We start from the raw sequence: 17,018 nt of genomic DNA, 5'->3' as shown, positions 1-17,018 counted from the left end.
AAAATTCAAATATAAACTTTTGAGACATAAATGATTAAAACAAAAAAATATGTTTAAAAATAATTCTTCTTTAATTCAAAATAAATTTACTTTTTACATAAGTAAGAGAAAATATATCTAAAACTAATTTTCTTTAATTCAAAATAAATTTACTTTTTTGTATGAAAAAGAGAAAACATGTCTAAAAGTAATTCTCCTTTAATTCAAAATAAATGTACTTTTTTCATAAGTAAGAAATGCATTTATCAATAAATAAAAATTCAAACATAAACTTTTGAAACATAAATGATTAAAACAAGAAAACATGTCTAAAGACAATCCACCTTTAATTCAAAATAAATTTATTTTTTGTACCCACTTTTAATTCAAAATAAATTTACTTTTTATATGAGAAAGAAATATATTTATATCATAAAAATATTTTTGTTATCATCAAAATTGTATTTAGTTACCCTTGAGGTTAACACGTCACTTTGCCATTTTTCTTTTCTATATAAACCCCTTGAGGCTTGAATTAACCTAGGAAATGATATGAGGTAATTGGGGAAGACAAGAAGGAATAAAAAAAAAGTTTTGAACTGTGATATCGACAAAATCAGACACTTAAAAGACTTAAAAGAAATATTTAAGACAAACTCTTATTCCCTTTATTTTCATATGCAAGTTCTCGTTCTTTAAGCTCATTTCTCAAGTTCCTTGCGAGTTCCAAAGTCCGTTGAAACATGTTATAATTTTATGTCTAGTTTGTTGACTTGGCTTGAAATCCCTTTTTGAGCATATAAATAAGGCTTGTTTACCCTATAATTACTTAGGAATGATGCTTGTTGGCTAGGGTTAAATTTATTCGAGGTATTGTAACATCTTATGAATGGATTGGTTATGAGTTTGTCATCTTGCTCTATGTTTTGTAATCCTTGTGTGTGTCCCATGCATATTATGTGTGGTTGTGATCTCGTTTGTGGCCTGATGCATGTTGAGCATGAAGAGTTAGATGCATGAGGATTTGGGGTCATTGTGCATATGCATACTCATGAAATGATTTTCTGAAAGTATATGGTACTTGATGTGCATGGCGGAAGATCCGCAGGGATATATCCTACAAATCACGAGTAAGAAGAAAGTTGAACTCGTGGAAGGCTTCGACCCTATCCATATGTGGTAGATAGGATCTGCGGGGATATATTATATCCTGCAAATCGCAGATGGGCAGAACGCCGGACTCGTGGAGGGTTTTTCCCCTTTTGAATATGATTATTTTGATAATGGCAATATTTGTTTCTAAACATAATTTATGAAAAGCATATCAGGGGTACGCTATGGGTGCAAACTGTCACATAACTATAGGTGCAAATGATTGCACGACGGCTCTTGTTCATATATGTGTGTGAAGGATATTTTATACTTCCTATGGTTTAGTACTCTCTAGTGTTCCTAATATTCATGCATCTTTTTATTCTATTATACTTGTTGAGCCTTGTGGTTCACATTTGTTTGCATCATTACATGAAAAGAAAAGGCCAAGATCGAGGGTGAAAGTGTCAAGGTCTAAGCTGGGCGAGTAATTGGTCTACACGACAGTTCTAGCCATTCAATTCTTGAGGAGTCTATTCTTTGGGGTGCCTTTCGTTTGTAAAAAATGGCACTAGTGTGTCCATAAGAATACTCATCAACGTGTTTATGTTGTGTTAAATTGCTATGTCATGTGGGTTGTTGACCAGATTTTGTTTCCATTTTGTCTCTCTTTGTGAGACTCCCATCCAGTCCCGACAGTGTTTGGGACTTTCGGGTGAAAGGGTTTTACAATTTGATTTTAAAGCATCTTTAAAGAGAAATTGAGATAATTTCAAGTCATCACAATTATGTCAATGGACTTTTTCAGGCGTTCACATTCTGGTCTAATCCTCTTCTTATCGGTCTATGAAATTTTCAATCAGATATGGATAAAGTCAATCACTTCTATATTTGATTTAGGAATTAATTTAAATGATTCAACTAAAGCATATTCTAAGCATAAAAAACAAATCCTGGAAGCCTAATTGATTTGGATTAAATAAATAGAAGATAAAAACAGTAACAAGATTAAATATCTTATGATAAATTTTAAATGAGACATAATTTGACATAAATAAAGAGAGTGACAATAATGAATATTTATTTAGTCTTATTAAAAGGGCGGAGAACCTTAATCTTGAAATGAAATGATGATTGTCACTTCAATCAGACTGGACTGGATACAGCAGGCAATATATGTGGAGGGAATTAGGTCAGATTTTGGAAGGGACGCGACCAGCAGTGGTGTCAAAGACCTTGAGGAAGAACCTGGACCTCGGCACACACAGATTGTCCTGCAGAATGGTGCCGATGGCGGCTATGAGCTGCTTCTTCACTGCAGAGTTGATGCCTCCCATGGATGCTACCTCTGCAAATGCTGCTGGCTCTTTGTTCCCCCCAAATGATATGGCCACTGACCCCTTCAGTAACACCATCACAAACTGTATGCATGCGTGCATGCATCTCGAATTAATCAACACATTCAAAAACATCAAAGTTAGTAATACAAGAGTAAATTGTTTTTAGATCTCTTATTGTAAAATATAAAATATATAATTTAATTAAAATTATTATTAAAAGTTCATATTATTTTCTTCTTCTTTTTTTCTTTCTAAAGACTAATGGATTAAATTAATAGTCCAAATAAGCTAATTTTTATGTTGAATTCAAGTTATAAAAAAAATTAAAATAACTCATAGGGTCAATTTAAGAAAGACGATGTTACATATACATAAAGATTTATACATAACTTTACACACATATGATAAAATAACGAAAGTACCCATCTCCCAAATCACTTCCACGGAACCCTCTAGTCTTGAAAAACCCACCGCCACTATCGTCGCCCCTGCACCCCAGCTCGCACCATCATTGCCCCCCATTCGCACCCCAGCTCACACCATCATCGCCCTCACCTGCCGACCACAACTGCCAGTCGCACCTATTGTTGCTCCCATTGCTGACATTTTTAGGCGCTTCTCAATCATGGATCGGATAATTTTCGCAACCATGGATGAAGCCTGATCAAGGGAGTAAGTCTCCATCAGATTTCATCCAAGGATGTATGCATGTCTCCATTGGGGGAAAGTATGTCTATGAACTTGGTGGAAAAGAGAACTGGTAGCCTGTTGTCGAGGGTAACGACGGTACAATACTCAGCGCGAGGCGACGGGAGGATGCAGCGACTGTCAACAGTGGTGGCGGCAACGATGGTTCGACGGTCGATTCGATCCTCTCAACGAGGCAATGAGATGATACAATGGCTATCGATGGTGTGGGGGGCGACTACGGTGTGACAGTTGGCGCGATCCTCTCGACGAGGAGACGAGAGGATGCAGCGGCGGTCAACGGTGGCAGGGGTGATGTCGGCGCGAGGCGATGGCTGTCAACGGTTGCTTGAGACGCCCATGGGAAGGGAAGAGAAAGGGAAGCAATTGTAGGTGAGAGCATTTTTGTTATTTTAGAGTCTTTCGGTCATCCACTTCGTCAAGTAGCATTTTTCATGTACAAATAGGCAAAATCAAAAGAAGCTAATGACAGCTCTTCACTTGAGGGAGGAGATTTTTGCAGGGAAAAAACAAGAGAAAATCATACAAATCTACAAAAATATTTTAAAATCATAAATTTTTTTATGAATGATTTAAATTATAAAAATCTAGGTATAATTTATGCGGTAACTAATCAATCCCAATCTATCACCAAAGTGGAAGCTCAACCGATTTGTCTCCCTCAATTCTTTTGGTCAAAAGAGATCAAATTTCTTAAATACGAAATTTACTTTAATTACCGTGCAAGGTGTGGGGTCCACCACCATAAACATTAGTGAGACTAGAGTAATGAACTCACTGCTTTTATCAACCAACTAAGACCACAATCTCTCCAAAAAAAAAAAAAACTTTATTTGAAGAAGTTATCATATCTGCAATTGACAATATAATATATTAATGAAATATATATATATATATACATATAAGAGGGTGATATATTGCTTTGTGGGGCGGGCAGTGGGGGTGTGGAGGGGAGGTGGGGCCCACATCTCCTTTGAATTTGTTCACATGAGCAAATTTTATATTACTTGAGGAAGAGAACATAACAATTTTATATATATATATATGTGTGTGTGTGTGTGTGTGTGTGTGTGTTATAACAACTACAAATGTAAAAAACGTTTGGAAAGCTTTGAGAATGACACTGAAACAAACAGTTGAAAAACTGAGATCGTACTCCTATAATGCCAAGCTTTCCCACATCACATAAAACATGGCAGGGTATACTTCTTTTTACAGAGAAAAACGCTTGAGAGCGAAACAGCCTTATAAAGAGGGGGTAAAATGATGAAATTACCCTTTTCTCTCCTTTACCTGCTCTGTTCTCTCCTTTTGTCTCCTATATCCATCGCCTCGCTATTACTTCACCTTGTTATCGCACCTCGTTGCCCTGCCATGCCATCGCTATCTCATCTTGTTTTGCCGATCGTTACTACATCTTCAAAATGCAGTAACGATCAGCGAGGTGACGAAAATAAGACGGGGTGACAATGACATGACAGCAAGATGTAACAGCAAAATGACAATCATAGGAGGAGAGGTGAAAGAGCATGACTGTGGTTCACTTTATAAATTTATAAAGTGAATGGGGATAATTTTATCATTATCCCCCCCAAAAAAAAAAAAAAAATCGCGTATATAGATTTATATATCCTATAGAATATGGGACCTGAGCTTTCCCACCAGGGTGGGTCTAATAAGTACTATTGGTTGATATTAATAAATATCTAATCATTAATGTTGAATCAAAATTACTGCAGAACGAATATCATTTTTTTTTAATTTTTAAATAAAAAAGAAAGCAGAAAAGTAAAAAACAGAGCTACAGTAAAATGAATCCGGCAATAACTGGTGTCTGGCGGTCCCTCAACCCGTGAAGTCCTTTGTTTTGGGACCCCATACAACATGAGTAGCAGTACGCTGTCCATTTTAGGGTGAATTCGAAGGACAAAAAAGAAAAAAAACTATCTATAAGCAATCGATCGAGAGCCTCACAGTACAATTATCTTCTAGTTTCGGAGCAAGCTAAACTTGCAAACCTTACGCAAGCTAGGCGATCGATTCAATTCGAACACATACTTCGGTTCGGTGTTTGTTCTGGAAAGTGTGTGTATATATACGTGTATATATATATGTATACTATCTTCATGAATCTACTTGATAAAGCTTTGACTTGAAGTTTGCACTCTGATCTAGACAAAAAAAAAAAAAAAATACTGAAAATGATAAAATTTGCCATTCGGCTATTGCGTGTTGATATCCTCGAACAAATCCTAAACCCTAAATGAGAGAGGGAGAGAGAGAGAGAGAGAGAGAGAGATTACTGTTTCTGGTTTGCCAATGATTGAGGCAACAGCTTTTGTGGTTTGAGAGAAGATTAAATCGGTGTCGACGGCTTCCAGGCTCACATTAGTGGATATATCAACGCAAGGCATCTTCTTCTTCTTCTTCTTCTTCTAATTTCTCCTTTCTCCGTAGGTTAGTTTATCTGAAATGGCAGAGTTTACAACGGCTGACCAGACCACTTGTGGCCGCACTTTGAGACGCCGTTGCAGGCCTGATGTGCGCTTTAAATACTTGCGGTGTCACTGTACAAATTTTATTATTTTTGAGTCCCGCCCCCCCCCCCCCCCCCCCCCCCCCCCCCCCCCCGGGGTGGGTTTCAATAAATTATTAGAAGTGCCTTTTACTTTTTTAAAAACTATTAATTAAGTCGACTACTCTTTCACGGAACACGCGCTTTTTCAACCAGTGAATTGAGTTGAGTGTGAAGCCCACCACATCTTAGGCTAGCACTAGCAGGGGGGGACACGTTGGGCTTAGAATTGATGGACGAGTCACAGCAAGAGGACAGATGAGAGCACATTCAAAGTCTCGGTGCGTTGCCCGCGTGGGCAGCTCAATTGATCAAGAAATGGGATATAAAGTGTTTTTCGTGAGGAATCTTGAATCAAGATTGAAGATCGAGTCTTGCAAGTGATAGTATGGAGTACCTCTTTCCAAAATGAGAGGGGATTCCTTATGAACGGTGAGCTCGAGTCTAGCCACTACATCCGACTGAATCACCATAATTAACCCCACATCTTATTAGGCCAGATATGAAAAACATTCAAAATAAACGATTTCACCTTTTGAACCAAAGTGTCGGTGCGTTAAAGGGTGGTGCCGCATTTGCTTGCATTAAATCTCATTCTCACTCACTGACTGACTGACTGACACACACCATTCCCTCCTCCTCAAAAGCCACCCACCCACCCAACGCAACCCAACTGGGCTTGTCGAGAAAGAGAGAGTACTTAGCTTAATTAGTTTAATTTATAAAAAAATTAAGTTTTAAATCTTATAAGTTTTATAGAGAAATATTTAGTTGTAAGAAGTTATTTGTTAAAATATTTTAGTCTTTTAAATAGTTAATGAGAGTTTTTCTTAAATGCTTATAAATTTTTCAAAAAATAAAAAATAAAAGGGCCAATTTTTTTATAAAACACTATTGAAAAAGTTCATAAGTTAGGTAGATTATAAATAATGTGGTTACTGCACTCTTTGTGACCAAAAAGTAAGTTTGAGATATGAGAGGATTGTAATATAAGGGAAAATGGATTTATAAATGTTGTCCCCTCTACACAATAATGTATTTATATTGGAGAAAGTCATCTCCAACTTCTAGCAATTTTTGCAAGAGAGAAGTAAGACGGCATTGGGCATTTCTTGTGTAAAGATTCTGATGTCAAATTTAGATCAAATCTTAAAAGAAAAATTTACAAAGTTTTCAATAGGGTTCTTTTCTCTTACCTTGAGAAATGAGTGCCAGCTATTTATAATCGAAGTGAGAGGTCAGTTATGACAGTCATTGGTTTCATGTGATTAACATGGATCTTGCTACATATAGTCTATTACAATGACAGTTATTGGTTTCATGTGATTAACATGGATCTTGCTACATATACTCTATTACATGATCATCCAAGAAAAACATGGAGCTATGTTTGTTAGTCTATACCGTAGAAAATGCCTTGTGGGAAGGTCTGGGTGACCCTAAGTGTAACATTCCTGATTTTTCGGACGTTAAATAATTTAGAATTTCAAGAATTCTTTTTTTTTTTTTTCATAACACTTCCACTGATATACAACATATAATTTCTAAAAATCTCAATTTTACCTTCTCAGCCTATCAATTCAAATAACTAAAACATGTGTTCTAATTACAAATGTGAAAGTTAGATCGAATTTAATATAGTACATAACTATAATACTTTATTTATTATATGAAAAATTGTTCAAAATGTCTACAAAACGAATTACATGGATATTATCTCTCGAAACGATGATCGAACGTCTCAAACATAACCAAAAACATACTAAGGGTTGCATAAGTTTTGTACATAAGTAAAGACATATTAGAACATGCTACATTCAACGAAATAAACTTATTCTTCAGCTATTTCCTTTCCCTTAGAGCCTCTTGTCGAACCTAGAACGTTTGAATATTCCTGGGACACAGTGATAAATGCCCTAGTCCTCGGAAGAGTGATTTTCACCTAACTATCTCAGGATATAAGAGAGAAATCAAAAGTGTGAAGACACTTGGGCAATTTCAAATTTCTATTCTCTTCAAAAGTCTCAAATAGAAGGCAAATCAAAGCCTTATATAGATGGATGTCCCTGACCCTCTGGTTGCTAAGTACATTAATGCAATGCATGCATGCATGCTTAACATAAAAGAATCTACATGAATGCTGGAATTAAAAGAGAATACATAACTACTGAAATAAAAGAACAATTAAATGAATTATTAAGGGAATAATTTATGGAAGCCAGATGAAGAGAATGTTGACTTGGCTCTTGGTCTCTTGGCGTCTGGTCTTCACGAGTTGGGCTAGTGGGCTTGCTAGATTGGGCTTGTGATGGGCCTAGTCTTGTGGGCTTTATCTTGCTAGGTTGGGCTGGCCTTCTGTGGTTAAACTGTGGACTGAGATGAGAATTGGGGCCTTAAATGGCATATGCTGGCCCAATTAATCCATTGGCATGTAGGTTAGGGCCTTAATTGGCGCAACATGCTAACTATTGCTATCAAGTTGCCTCGAATTATCACTAATTGTGCCAACACTCAGGCTGTTGTCCGAGCCTGATGTGTCCCAAACCTCAAGGGCTGAGACTCGCGATCCTAACATTCCCCGCCCCTTAGGAAGCATCTTGTCCTCAAGGTGCAAGTGTAGAAACTGATAGGCCAAGTACTCAATTAACTCCCACATAGCTTTCTCCGGTGACATGTTTTCCCACTAAACCAAGGCCTCGAGCGTCTTCTTCCTGTTCTTCTTAACCACACGGTAGTCTAGGACCCACAAAGGCTGGACTAGCAGCGTGGTATCTTCGTTGAGCTTGGGAAGATCATGCACCACACTTGTCAAATGGCCCACCTTGGGCTTAAGTTGGGACACATGGAACACTGGGTGGACACAGGTGTCTGCGGGCAAATCTAGTTTGTAAGCAACCAATCCTATCTTCTTCATAATCTTGTAAGGCCCATAGTAACGGTAGCCAAGCTTCATCTTGGATGCAAGTGCTATGCTCTTTTGCCTCTGTGGCCGCAGCCTAACATAGACCAAGTCCCCCTCTTGGAACTGCCGGTCTTGACGCCCCTGATCATAATAGTTCTTCATATGAGTCTGCGCCTTTGACAAGTGGGTTTTCAATTCCTTCAGCAGCTCGTCCCGGTCCACTAGCTCCCGGTCAATAGTATCCATCTTTGTGGACTGTGGCATGTAACACACTAGTGTAGGAGGTGTCTGCCCATATACTGCTTCAAACGGGTTATGCCCTAAGGACTGATGGTAGGATGTATTATACCGTACTCTGCCCATGCAATCCAGTCAGCCCATGTGTGAGGGTTGCTTTGTGAAAAACACCGCAAGTATTACTCCAATATGTAGTTGGTGACCTCAATATGTCCATCCATCTGTGGGTGATAAGATGAGCTTACTAATAGCTCCATCCCCATTGTCTTGAAAAGATCCTTCCGAAAATGGCTGATAAAGATTCTGTCTCGATCTGTCACAATGCTTCTAGGTAGGCCGTGTAAATGGACCATGGTTTGCATGAATACTTGCGCAACAAACTGTGCAGTGAAGGGGTGCACAAGTAGTATGAAATGGGCATACTTACTGAGTTAATCCACCATAACCAGAATGGAAGAATACCCTTGTGACTTCAGTAGTCTCTCGATAAAATCCATGCTCAAGTCTTCCCATATCTGCTCAAGTACGAGTAATGGCTGCAGCAATCCACGTGGCAGGGTAGAATAACTCTTGGCACGCTGGCAAATGTCACATTCGGCCACATGCCTGGCCACTTGCTGCTTTATGCCCTCCTAATGAAAGAGTCGGTTAAGATGCTGCCAGGTGCAATAAACGCCTGAGTGTCCTCATTTCCATGAGTTATGAAAAAGTCGAACAAGGGTAGTGCGCAAATTATTAGCATCTAACACATACGCCTTCCCTCGGTATAATAGTAGGCCATTGCAGAATTCATAATCACTCACTACATCTATGTTTGTGCTGGCCTGTATCAGCTCCTAGCTATGTTGGTCTGTCTCAAATGCATCATGAATTTGCTACCAAATAGCCCACGTTGGCCCTGTGATAGGCAACAACTGGGCATTGTCGTCCCGTCGAGACAAAGCATTAGCAACCTTGTTCTAAGCCCCTAGTCGGTAGATAATCTCATAATCATACCCCATCAATTTGGCCACCCACTTCTGTTGATCTAGGGTCACAATTCGCTGCTCCAAAAGGTGCCTCAAAGGCGCTGGTCAGTCATACATTTGAATCGTTGTCCCAACAAGTTTGGCCGCCACACCCTAACTGCTTTAATAACCACTAACATCTCCTTGGCGTAGGTAGACCATGTGGCCTTAGTTGGGCTAAGCGCCTTGCTGACATAAGCCACTGGTCGGCCTTGTTGCACAAGTATTGCGCCAATGCCTATGTTGCTAGCATCTGTATGAACTTCAAATGGCTGCGAGAAATCTGGCATAGCCAAGATAGGGGTGCACGTCATGGCCTGTTTCAATGCTACAAAAGTCCGATCAGCCTCTTCTGTCCACTAGAACTTGTCTTTCTTTAGTAGCTGCGTTAGTGGCTTAACAATGGCCCTATAGTGCTGCACAAACTTCCGGCAATAACCTTTCAGTCCCAAGAATCTGCACAACTGGGAAACATTCTTTGGCTTAGGCCAAAACTGTATGACAATAATCTTTTGTGACTCCACCTTAACACCATCAGGGCAAATTATGTATCCCAAATACTCTAACTCTGTTTGCCCAAAAGCAAACTTGGACAGCTTGATGCAAAAACTTTCTTGGGCTAGTATGCTCAAGACTTGCTCCAAATGCTACAAATGCTGATCCCTGGACTTTGAATAAACCGGTATATCATCAAAAAATACTAGCACAAACTTACGTAGCATGTGCTGGAAAATATGATTCATGGCTACCTGGAAAGTTGACGGTGCATTGCACAAGCAGAAGGGCATAACTAGATACTCATAGTGCCCATGGTGTGTCCGAAATGCAGTCTTATGTATATCTCCAGGTGCATCTGAATCTGATGGTAGCCTGCCCGTAAGTCCAATTTTGTAAAGATTGTTGACCCTGCTAACTCATCCAGCATGTCATCAATGGCTGGAATAAAAAATTTGTCCTTCATTGTTGCCTTTTTGAGCGCTCGATAATCAGTATAGAAGCACCAAGTTCCACCTTTCTTCTTAACCAGCAAGACTGGTGATGAAAATGGAATGGTATTAGGCCGCACCAGATTTTTCTATAACATCTCCTTCACTTGCCTTTCAATCTCTGATTTCTGGTGTGGGCATATCAGTATGAGGCTACATTAATGGGCTGCTCATCTAGCAGGGGGATGCAGTTATCGAATGGCCTGCTTGGTGGCAGGTTTATGGGCTCCTGCATTACCGTAAGAAACTTAGCCAAGACTGCTTGTATGTTAGCGGGTAACTCCACCTCATCCTTTGCTTGAGAATTGTCGGGACCCCATGGTTGAGACGCTATCTATATGGCATAGCACTCACTACCTGCCCTGATCAATTTCTGTATGACATTCACTTCGGCTACCTGGGCGACACCTGGTTACATAGCCAAGCAAATTTGTCGACCCACTAAGCTGAATTCAATCGCCATCTGCTTATAATCAAACACAACCTTGCCTAATTGGGTTAGCCACTGCCCACCTAGTACTATGTCTACTCTAGCTAATGGTATGACATACAAATCTATAGTAATAGTAATGTGGTGGATTTTCAAACTTACAACCCTACATTGCTGCGTGCATATGAGGCGTTCTCCGCTGGCCACTCGCACCTTAAAGGGCTCAATGCTGATAGTCGGGATTTGCAGCTTGTGGGCGACTTTGGTGCTGATGAAATTGTGGGTTGAGTCGTTGTCGATTAGCAGGCTAACAACTTTTCCTTGAAGCATCATTGTCACACGCATGGTCTGTGGCTCCGTAGATCCTGCCAACGCATGAAGGGACACATTTGGCAGATCCTCAGCCTCCACCTTGCTATTGGCTGCTATTGTGTCAAAAGGCATGTCAAGCTCTGCCTCTTCGTCTTCCTCCTCCTTTAGTGGGTCACCTACCTCAATTAGAAAAGATTGAACCACTTTGCACTTGTGGCCTAGGGTGAACTTTTCGTTGCAGTTGAAACAGAGGCCTTGCTCATGCCTCTTCTGCATCTTAGCTCATGAGAGCCTCTTGACTCCTGGTGGTATATGCTTGCTGGTTGCAGCTTGCAGCATAGGCGAAAGTTTAGTCTTTTGCACCCTAGAACTAGATTCGACCATGGCAGGGCTCTTGTAAGTCATAGCCTTACGCATAGCATGCAACTGGTCATCCTTAAAAAGGGAAATATTGATTGCCTGGCGCATGCTGGTTGGAAGATGAAGCTTGACTTTTGCAGCGATGTCCAAATATAAACACCTTAATTAGTGTCTTCTCTAGCCAGTCGCTAACTTACATGGCCACCCGTTCGAATTCCTACTAATAGTCCCTTAAGGATCCTATCTAGCACATCTTGGACAAGACTTCATCATAGTCCACGTAGCCTGTAGGCTCAAAACGAGTTCGTACCTCCTATTCGAAATCCTTCCAATGGATACTCTTACCTTGATTCTTGTATGTGCATGAGAGCCACTACCACAAATGGCTAGCCTCGTCCTCAAGAAAATAGACGGCATACTCCACCTTCTCCTTGCTACTCATATCTTATGACTTGAAAAATAAATTGGCTTAGTTAAGACAAGAGATGGGATCCTCACCAGAAAATGTTGGAGAATGCAGGCGCGGTTTGAATGTTCGGCGAGTGTTGTGTGTAGGGTTCCAGTTTCTGCCTCTTCCATCCGTTTTCAATCCACCATCAAAGCCAAAATCGGACCTCTGGCTAGCTGCAATAGATCGCCATCTATGGGATGATTGCAACTGCTTCCACGCCTTGGTGACGGATGTTACTGTTGTTGCATCAGGATGGTCAGATTTTATAGGGTCTACTCCACCTATGAGAATCTTTCATCCATAGTGTTGGCCATGTTCTCTAAATTCTCGATGTGGTCCCTCTGTGTCTGTCCTGCCACTGTTGGATAAACAAGAACTTCTAAGAACATCTTCCAAGCACTAGAGCTTCAAAAGAGATAATAAGAAACCTCTCAACGAGAGCACCAATGATGGATGCCCTAGTCCCCGGAAGGGGGACTGAACGGGGAAGAGCTATGACCAGTTTTAAGGTCGCATGACAAGTACGTCATGTGCTCAAGGGGGGGATAATGTAATCCCCAAGAGCCCAAAGAAAGGTAGTATATATCGGGGATAAGTAAGGAATGAAACAACACCAGTTGGATATCTTTTGGGCTGAATGTAGGCAAAGAACTCCCGGATTAAACGTGCTTGAGTTGGGGAAACTCAAGGATGGGTGACCCTTGAGAAGTTCACGTAGGCCCATCAGGGTAAATTGTTTTGGTCCTTCCTATCACTCGATATAAGATGTTACAGGTGGTATCAGAGCAACCCGGGCCATGTGTTGGAATCGTATACTAGCCAAAGGCTGGGGGTACTGGACCGAAGACAATGTACTCGCTAAAGGCTGAGGGTACTAGACTAGGGACACTGGATGGGGAAGAGCTAGGATTAGTTATAAGGTCGCATGATGAGGACGTTATGTGCTTAAGGGGGGAGAATATAATCCCCAAGAGCCTAGAGAAGGGTAGTATTCATCGAAGATAAGTAAGGAAGGAAACAACATCAGCTGGATACTTTTTGGGCTAAATATAGGCAAAGAACTCACAGGTTAAGCGTGCTTGAGCTGGGGAAGCTCAAGGATGGGTGACCGTTAGAAAGTTCGCATAGGCCCATCAGGATAAGTTGTTCCGAGCCTTTCTATCGCTCGATGCAAGATGTTAAGCTCCCTTGAGGTGGGGAAGCTCAAGGATAGGTAACCCCTGGGAAGTTCGCGTAGGCCCATCAGGGTAAGTTATTCTGGTTCTTCCTATTGCTCGATGTAGGATGTTAAGCATGCTTGATCTAGAAAAACTCAAGGATGGGTAACCCTTGGGAAGTTTACATAGGCTCATCAGGGTAAGTTATTCTGGTCATTCCTATCACTCAAAGCAGGATGTTAAGTGTGTTTGAGCTAGGAAAGCTCAATGATGGGTGACCCCTGAGAAGTTTGCATAGGCCCATCAGGGTAAGTCATTTTGGTTCTTCCTATCGCTCGATGCAAGATGTTAAGCGTGTTTAAGCTGGGGAAGCTCAATGATGGGTGACCCCTGGGAAGTTCATGTAGGCCCATTAGAGTACGTTGTTCTGATCCTTTCCATCGCTCGATGTGGGATGTCACATTGAGGCCTTAACTGGCGCAACATGTTGACTATCGCTATTGGGTTGCCTCAGATTATCACTAACTGCACCAACGCTCAAGCTGTTGTTTGAGCCCGATGTGTCTCGAACCTCATAGGCTGAGACTCGCGATCTTAACAAACATTCCAATTAAAAGATGAATCATCTAGTGAGAACTCCGAAACAGTTTATATAAATGCATGAATAGGTATAAATGTATAAGGAAACAACGAGGACTACTTCGAAGTGTCTCGTGAATATGTCAGCCTTCTCTAACGAAAGCTTTCTCAATGGCGCACGCATAACCCCTTTCGGGAGGTCTCTAACCATGTCATCTCGGCCTGACCTCATAGAACTCATGCAAACACCACATCCATTGTCCCTTAGACTCATAGTCTTCCCCATGAGAGCTTTCTCAATGGCAAATGCATAGTGCCTCTCGGGGGATATCCAGACTTTTTCCATCGGTAATAACAGATAGGTACAATAGTATGGCCACACGAATTTTATAAATGCAACAATTGAAAACCAACAACATATATTTTCAAGAAACACATTTCATATATGCAATATGATTTCATGTAAGAGAATAACAGGAGTTTGCATACAAGAACTTCAAAAAACATGTTTCATACAATAGAAGTCTCATAAGAGAAAAATATAGGATTTGGAGCATAGGAGCCTCACACAAATTAGAAGCATGGGTGTTAAAGTCTCACCTTGAACTTAATTCGAAATTTCTCAAAATTTGTGCATGTTGTTGCAAAAAATACAACAATTAAAATTTATGACATGGGGTCCACGCGAACTTGATGCTAGGTGAAGTGAGGCTGTCGTGAAACAAATTGCCTCAAGGGAGTTCGCCCCAAGGATTTCTCCACAAGCTCCTTTGCCACAAAGATCTTCCTTCGCCACAAGCTTTTTCATCACAAGCTCTTTCACCACAAGGTCTTTGTCACAAGCTCTTTCATCACAAGTTTATTTGCCATAAGGTTTCGCCACAAGCTCTTTCACCACAAGAACTTCGTCGCAAGCTCTTTCTCCATAAGGCCTTCGCCACAAGGTTTTGCCACAAGGTCTTCGCTATAAGCTCATTCGCCATAAGCTCCTTCGTAACAAGGCTTTGCCACAAGGTTTGGTCTCCGCCACAAGGTCTCACTACAAGATATTGTCTTTGCTGCTAGGTCTCACCGCAAGGATTTGCCTTCACCACAAGGTCTCGCCGTAAGGTTTTGCCTTTGCCACTAGGTCTTGCCGTAAGGTTTTGGCCCTGCTGATACTCAAAAATGGGTTAAAAGGCTCACGGGAATCCTTGCCCGTGATGACCCTCCGATGCTTAAGTCAGTATCGAATACAGATAGCTATTCTCGAAAATAGTAAAAATACAGTCAATGTGTCGAGATTTTACCGAAATTGAAAGTCCCTTTCAATGTCATGTAGTTGGGTATTTATAGGGCATAATTCTCAAGGATAATTGGTGCTAACATGCAGCCATTGCTAAGTAGGGCTTAAGTTTCATCGAGAATGGGCATTTGCCACGAGGTAGGCCTCGCGACCAGCTCCTTCCACGAGCAGCCTCCCAGCTAGGCTCTGCCACAAGGCGATCAGGATAAGGCTGCCGCAAGCTGGCCCTCATGGCCAGCTTCTCGCCGCAAGGCCTTTTCGCAACGAGCCTTCATTTTTTTCATTAAAAATTTCTCACTTTTTCTTCCCATTTTTTCATGGCACAAAAATTACCCCCCTTCCCCCACTCTTCTATTTTGTCTTTAAACAAAATCAAAGAGTAAAATATCAGCCAAGGAGTTGGGTCTAGCTTCGGAGCATAGCACCGGACTCAATCAAGGGATCCCAGTAAGCCTACGGGCACTGGCTTCAGTGCATCCGGTAATCTCGGGATGGATCATAGCGCACTGGCTATTGTGTCCTCACATCTGTCTTTAGGGGTTGGTCTGCCTCAAGGAATTTGGGTTTGACCAGTGGTTTGACGCGAGATTCCTACTAGACATCCGAGTTTATTGGGAAACCTAGCCGCCAAATCAACTAAGGAGTTAGGTCTAGCCAAAAAGGCATAGCACCTAACTCAAACGAGGGATCTGGGTGAGTCTGCGGGCATAGGCATCGGATCTCCTGGTAACCCCGAGTCGACTTGTGGTCATCAGCACCAGATTGCAACTAGGTGACTTAACTCCATGGCAAAAACGTCACATGGTCATTCTATCTCTCTTCACGCCTTCCTTAGGCCAGTCTACCTCAGGGGATCTGGGTTTGGCCAGTGGTCCAACACGGGATTCATACCAAACATCCGAGTTTATCGGGAAACCTAGGCACCAGATCAACTAAGGAGTTGGGTCTAGTCAAAAAGACATAACACCGAACTCAAACGAGGGATTTGGGTGAGTCTGTGGGTATAGCCATCGGATCTTCTGGTGATCCCAGGCCAGCTCGTGGTTATCGGCACCAAATTGCCACTAGGTGACTTGCCCTTCAGGAGTAGGCTAATGTCAGAGATGTTATGTGGTCACTTCACCTCTCCCCTACTTTCCTTGGGCATGTCTACCTTAGGGAATTTGGGCTTGGCCAGTGGTCCAACTCGAGATTCCTGCCAGAGATCCGAGTTTGCTTGAAGGCTTAGGTGTCAGATCAACCAAGGAGTCGGGTATAGCCAAAAGGCATAACACCGGACTCAAACGAGGGATCCAGGTGAGCCTGCGATCGTAGGCATTGAATCTTCTGGTGATCCCGAGGCAGCTCGTGGTCATCGGCCCCAGTTACCACTAGTGACTTGACCTTCGAGAGCGGGCTATGCTTGAGCCACCATACCTACATCATATTCCATGATACATACAAATAATCTATGCCCATGGAGATTTTACACAGTTCAGCTTATAGTTTTACCTACTCCACGAGAATACAGGGGGTATGTTCTTTTATTTATTGGGGGATATTATTACAATGAAAAATTAAAAACAATCTCGGCCCCTAGCCAAATCGAGCAACGCTTCTGGTGACAGGCTCAGCTCTG

At 41.4% G+C, this 17,018-nt stretch overlaps 1 protein-coding gene across 1 annotated transcript; it reads right to left on the bottom strand.

The window, feature by feature from the left end:
• Window positions 1-2,022: 2,022 nt before the first annotated feature.
• LOC127789262 (uncharacterized) lies at window positions 2,023-5,698 on the bottom strand. The gene is made up of 2 exons (XM_052318124.1): window positions 5,423-5,698; window positions 2,023-2,492 (listed from the first exon to the last, which is right to left on the bottom strand). Exons 1-2 carry the CDS (start codon window positions 5,531-5,533, stop codon window positions 2,265-2,267), a joined length of 339 nt encoding a protein of 112 aa, XP_052174084.1. The 5' UTR covers window positions 5,534-5,698; the 3' UTR covers window positions 2,023-2,264.
• Between the last annotated feature and the right edge of the window lie 11,320 nt (window positions 5,699-17,018).

Source organism: Diospyros lotus, chromosome 13 (genome assembly GCF_014633365.1).
Source record: "Diospyros lotus cultivar Yz01 chromosome 13, ASM1463336v1, whole genome shotgun sequence".
Lineage (NCBI taxonomy): Eukaryota > Viridiplantae > Streptophyta > Magnoliopsida > Ericales > Ebenaceae > Diospyros > Diospyros lotus.
The sequence above is the reverse complement of the archived record's forward strand: the minus strand, read 5'-3'. Positions and strand labels throughout refer to the sequence as shown.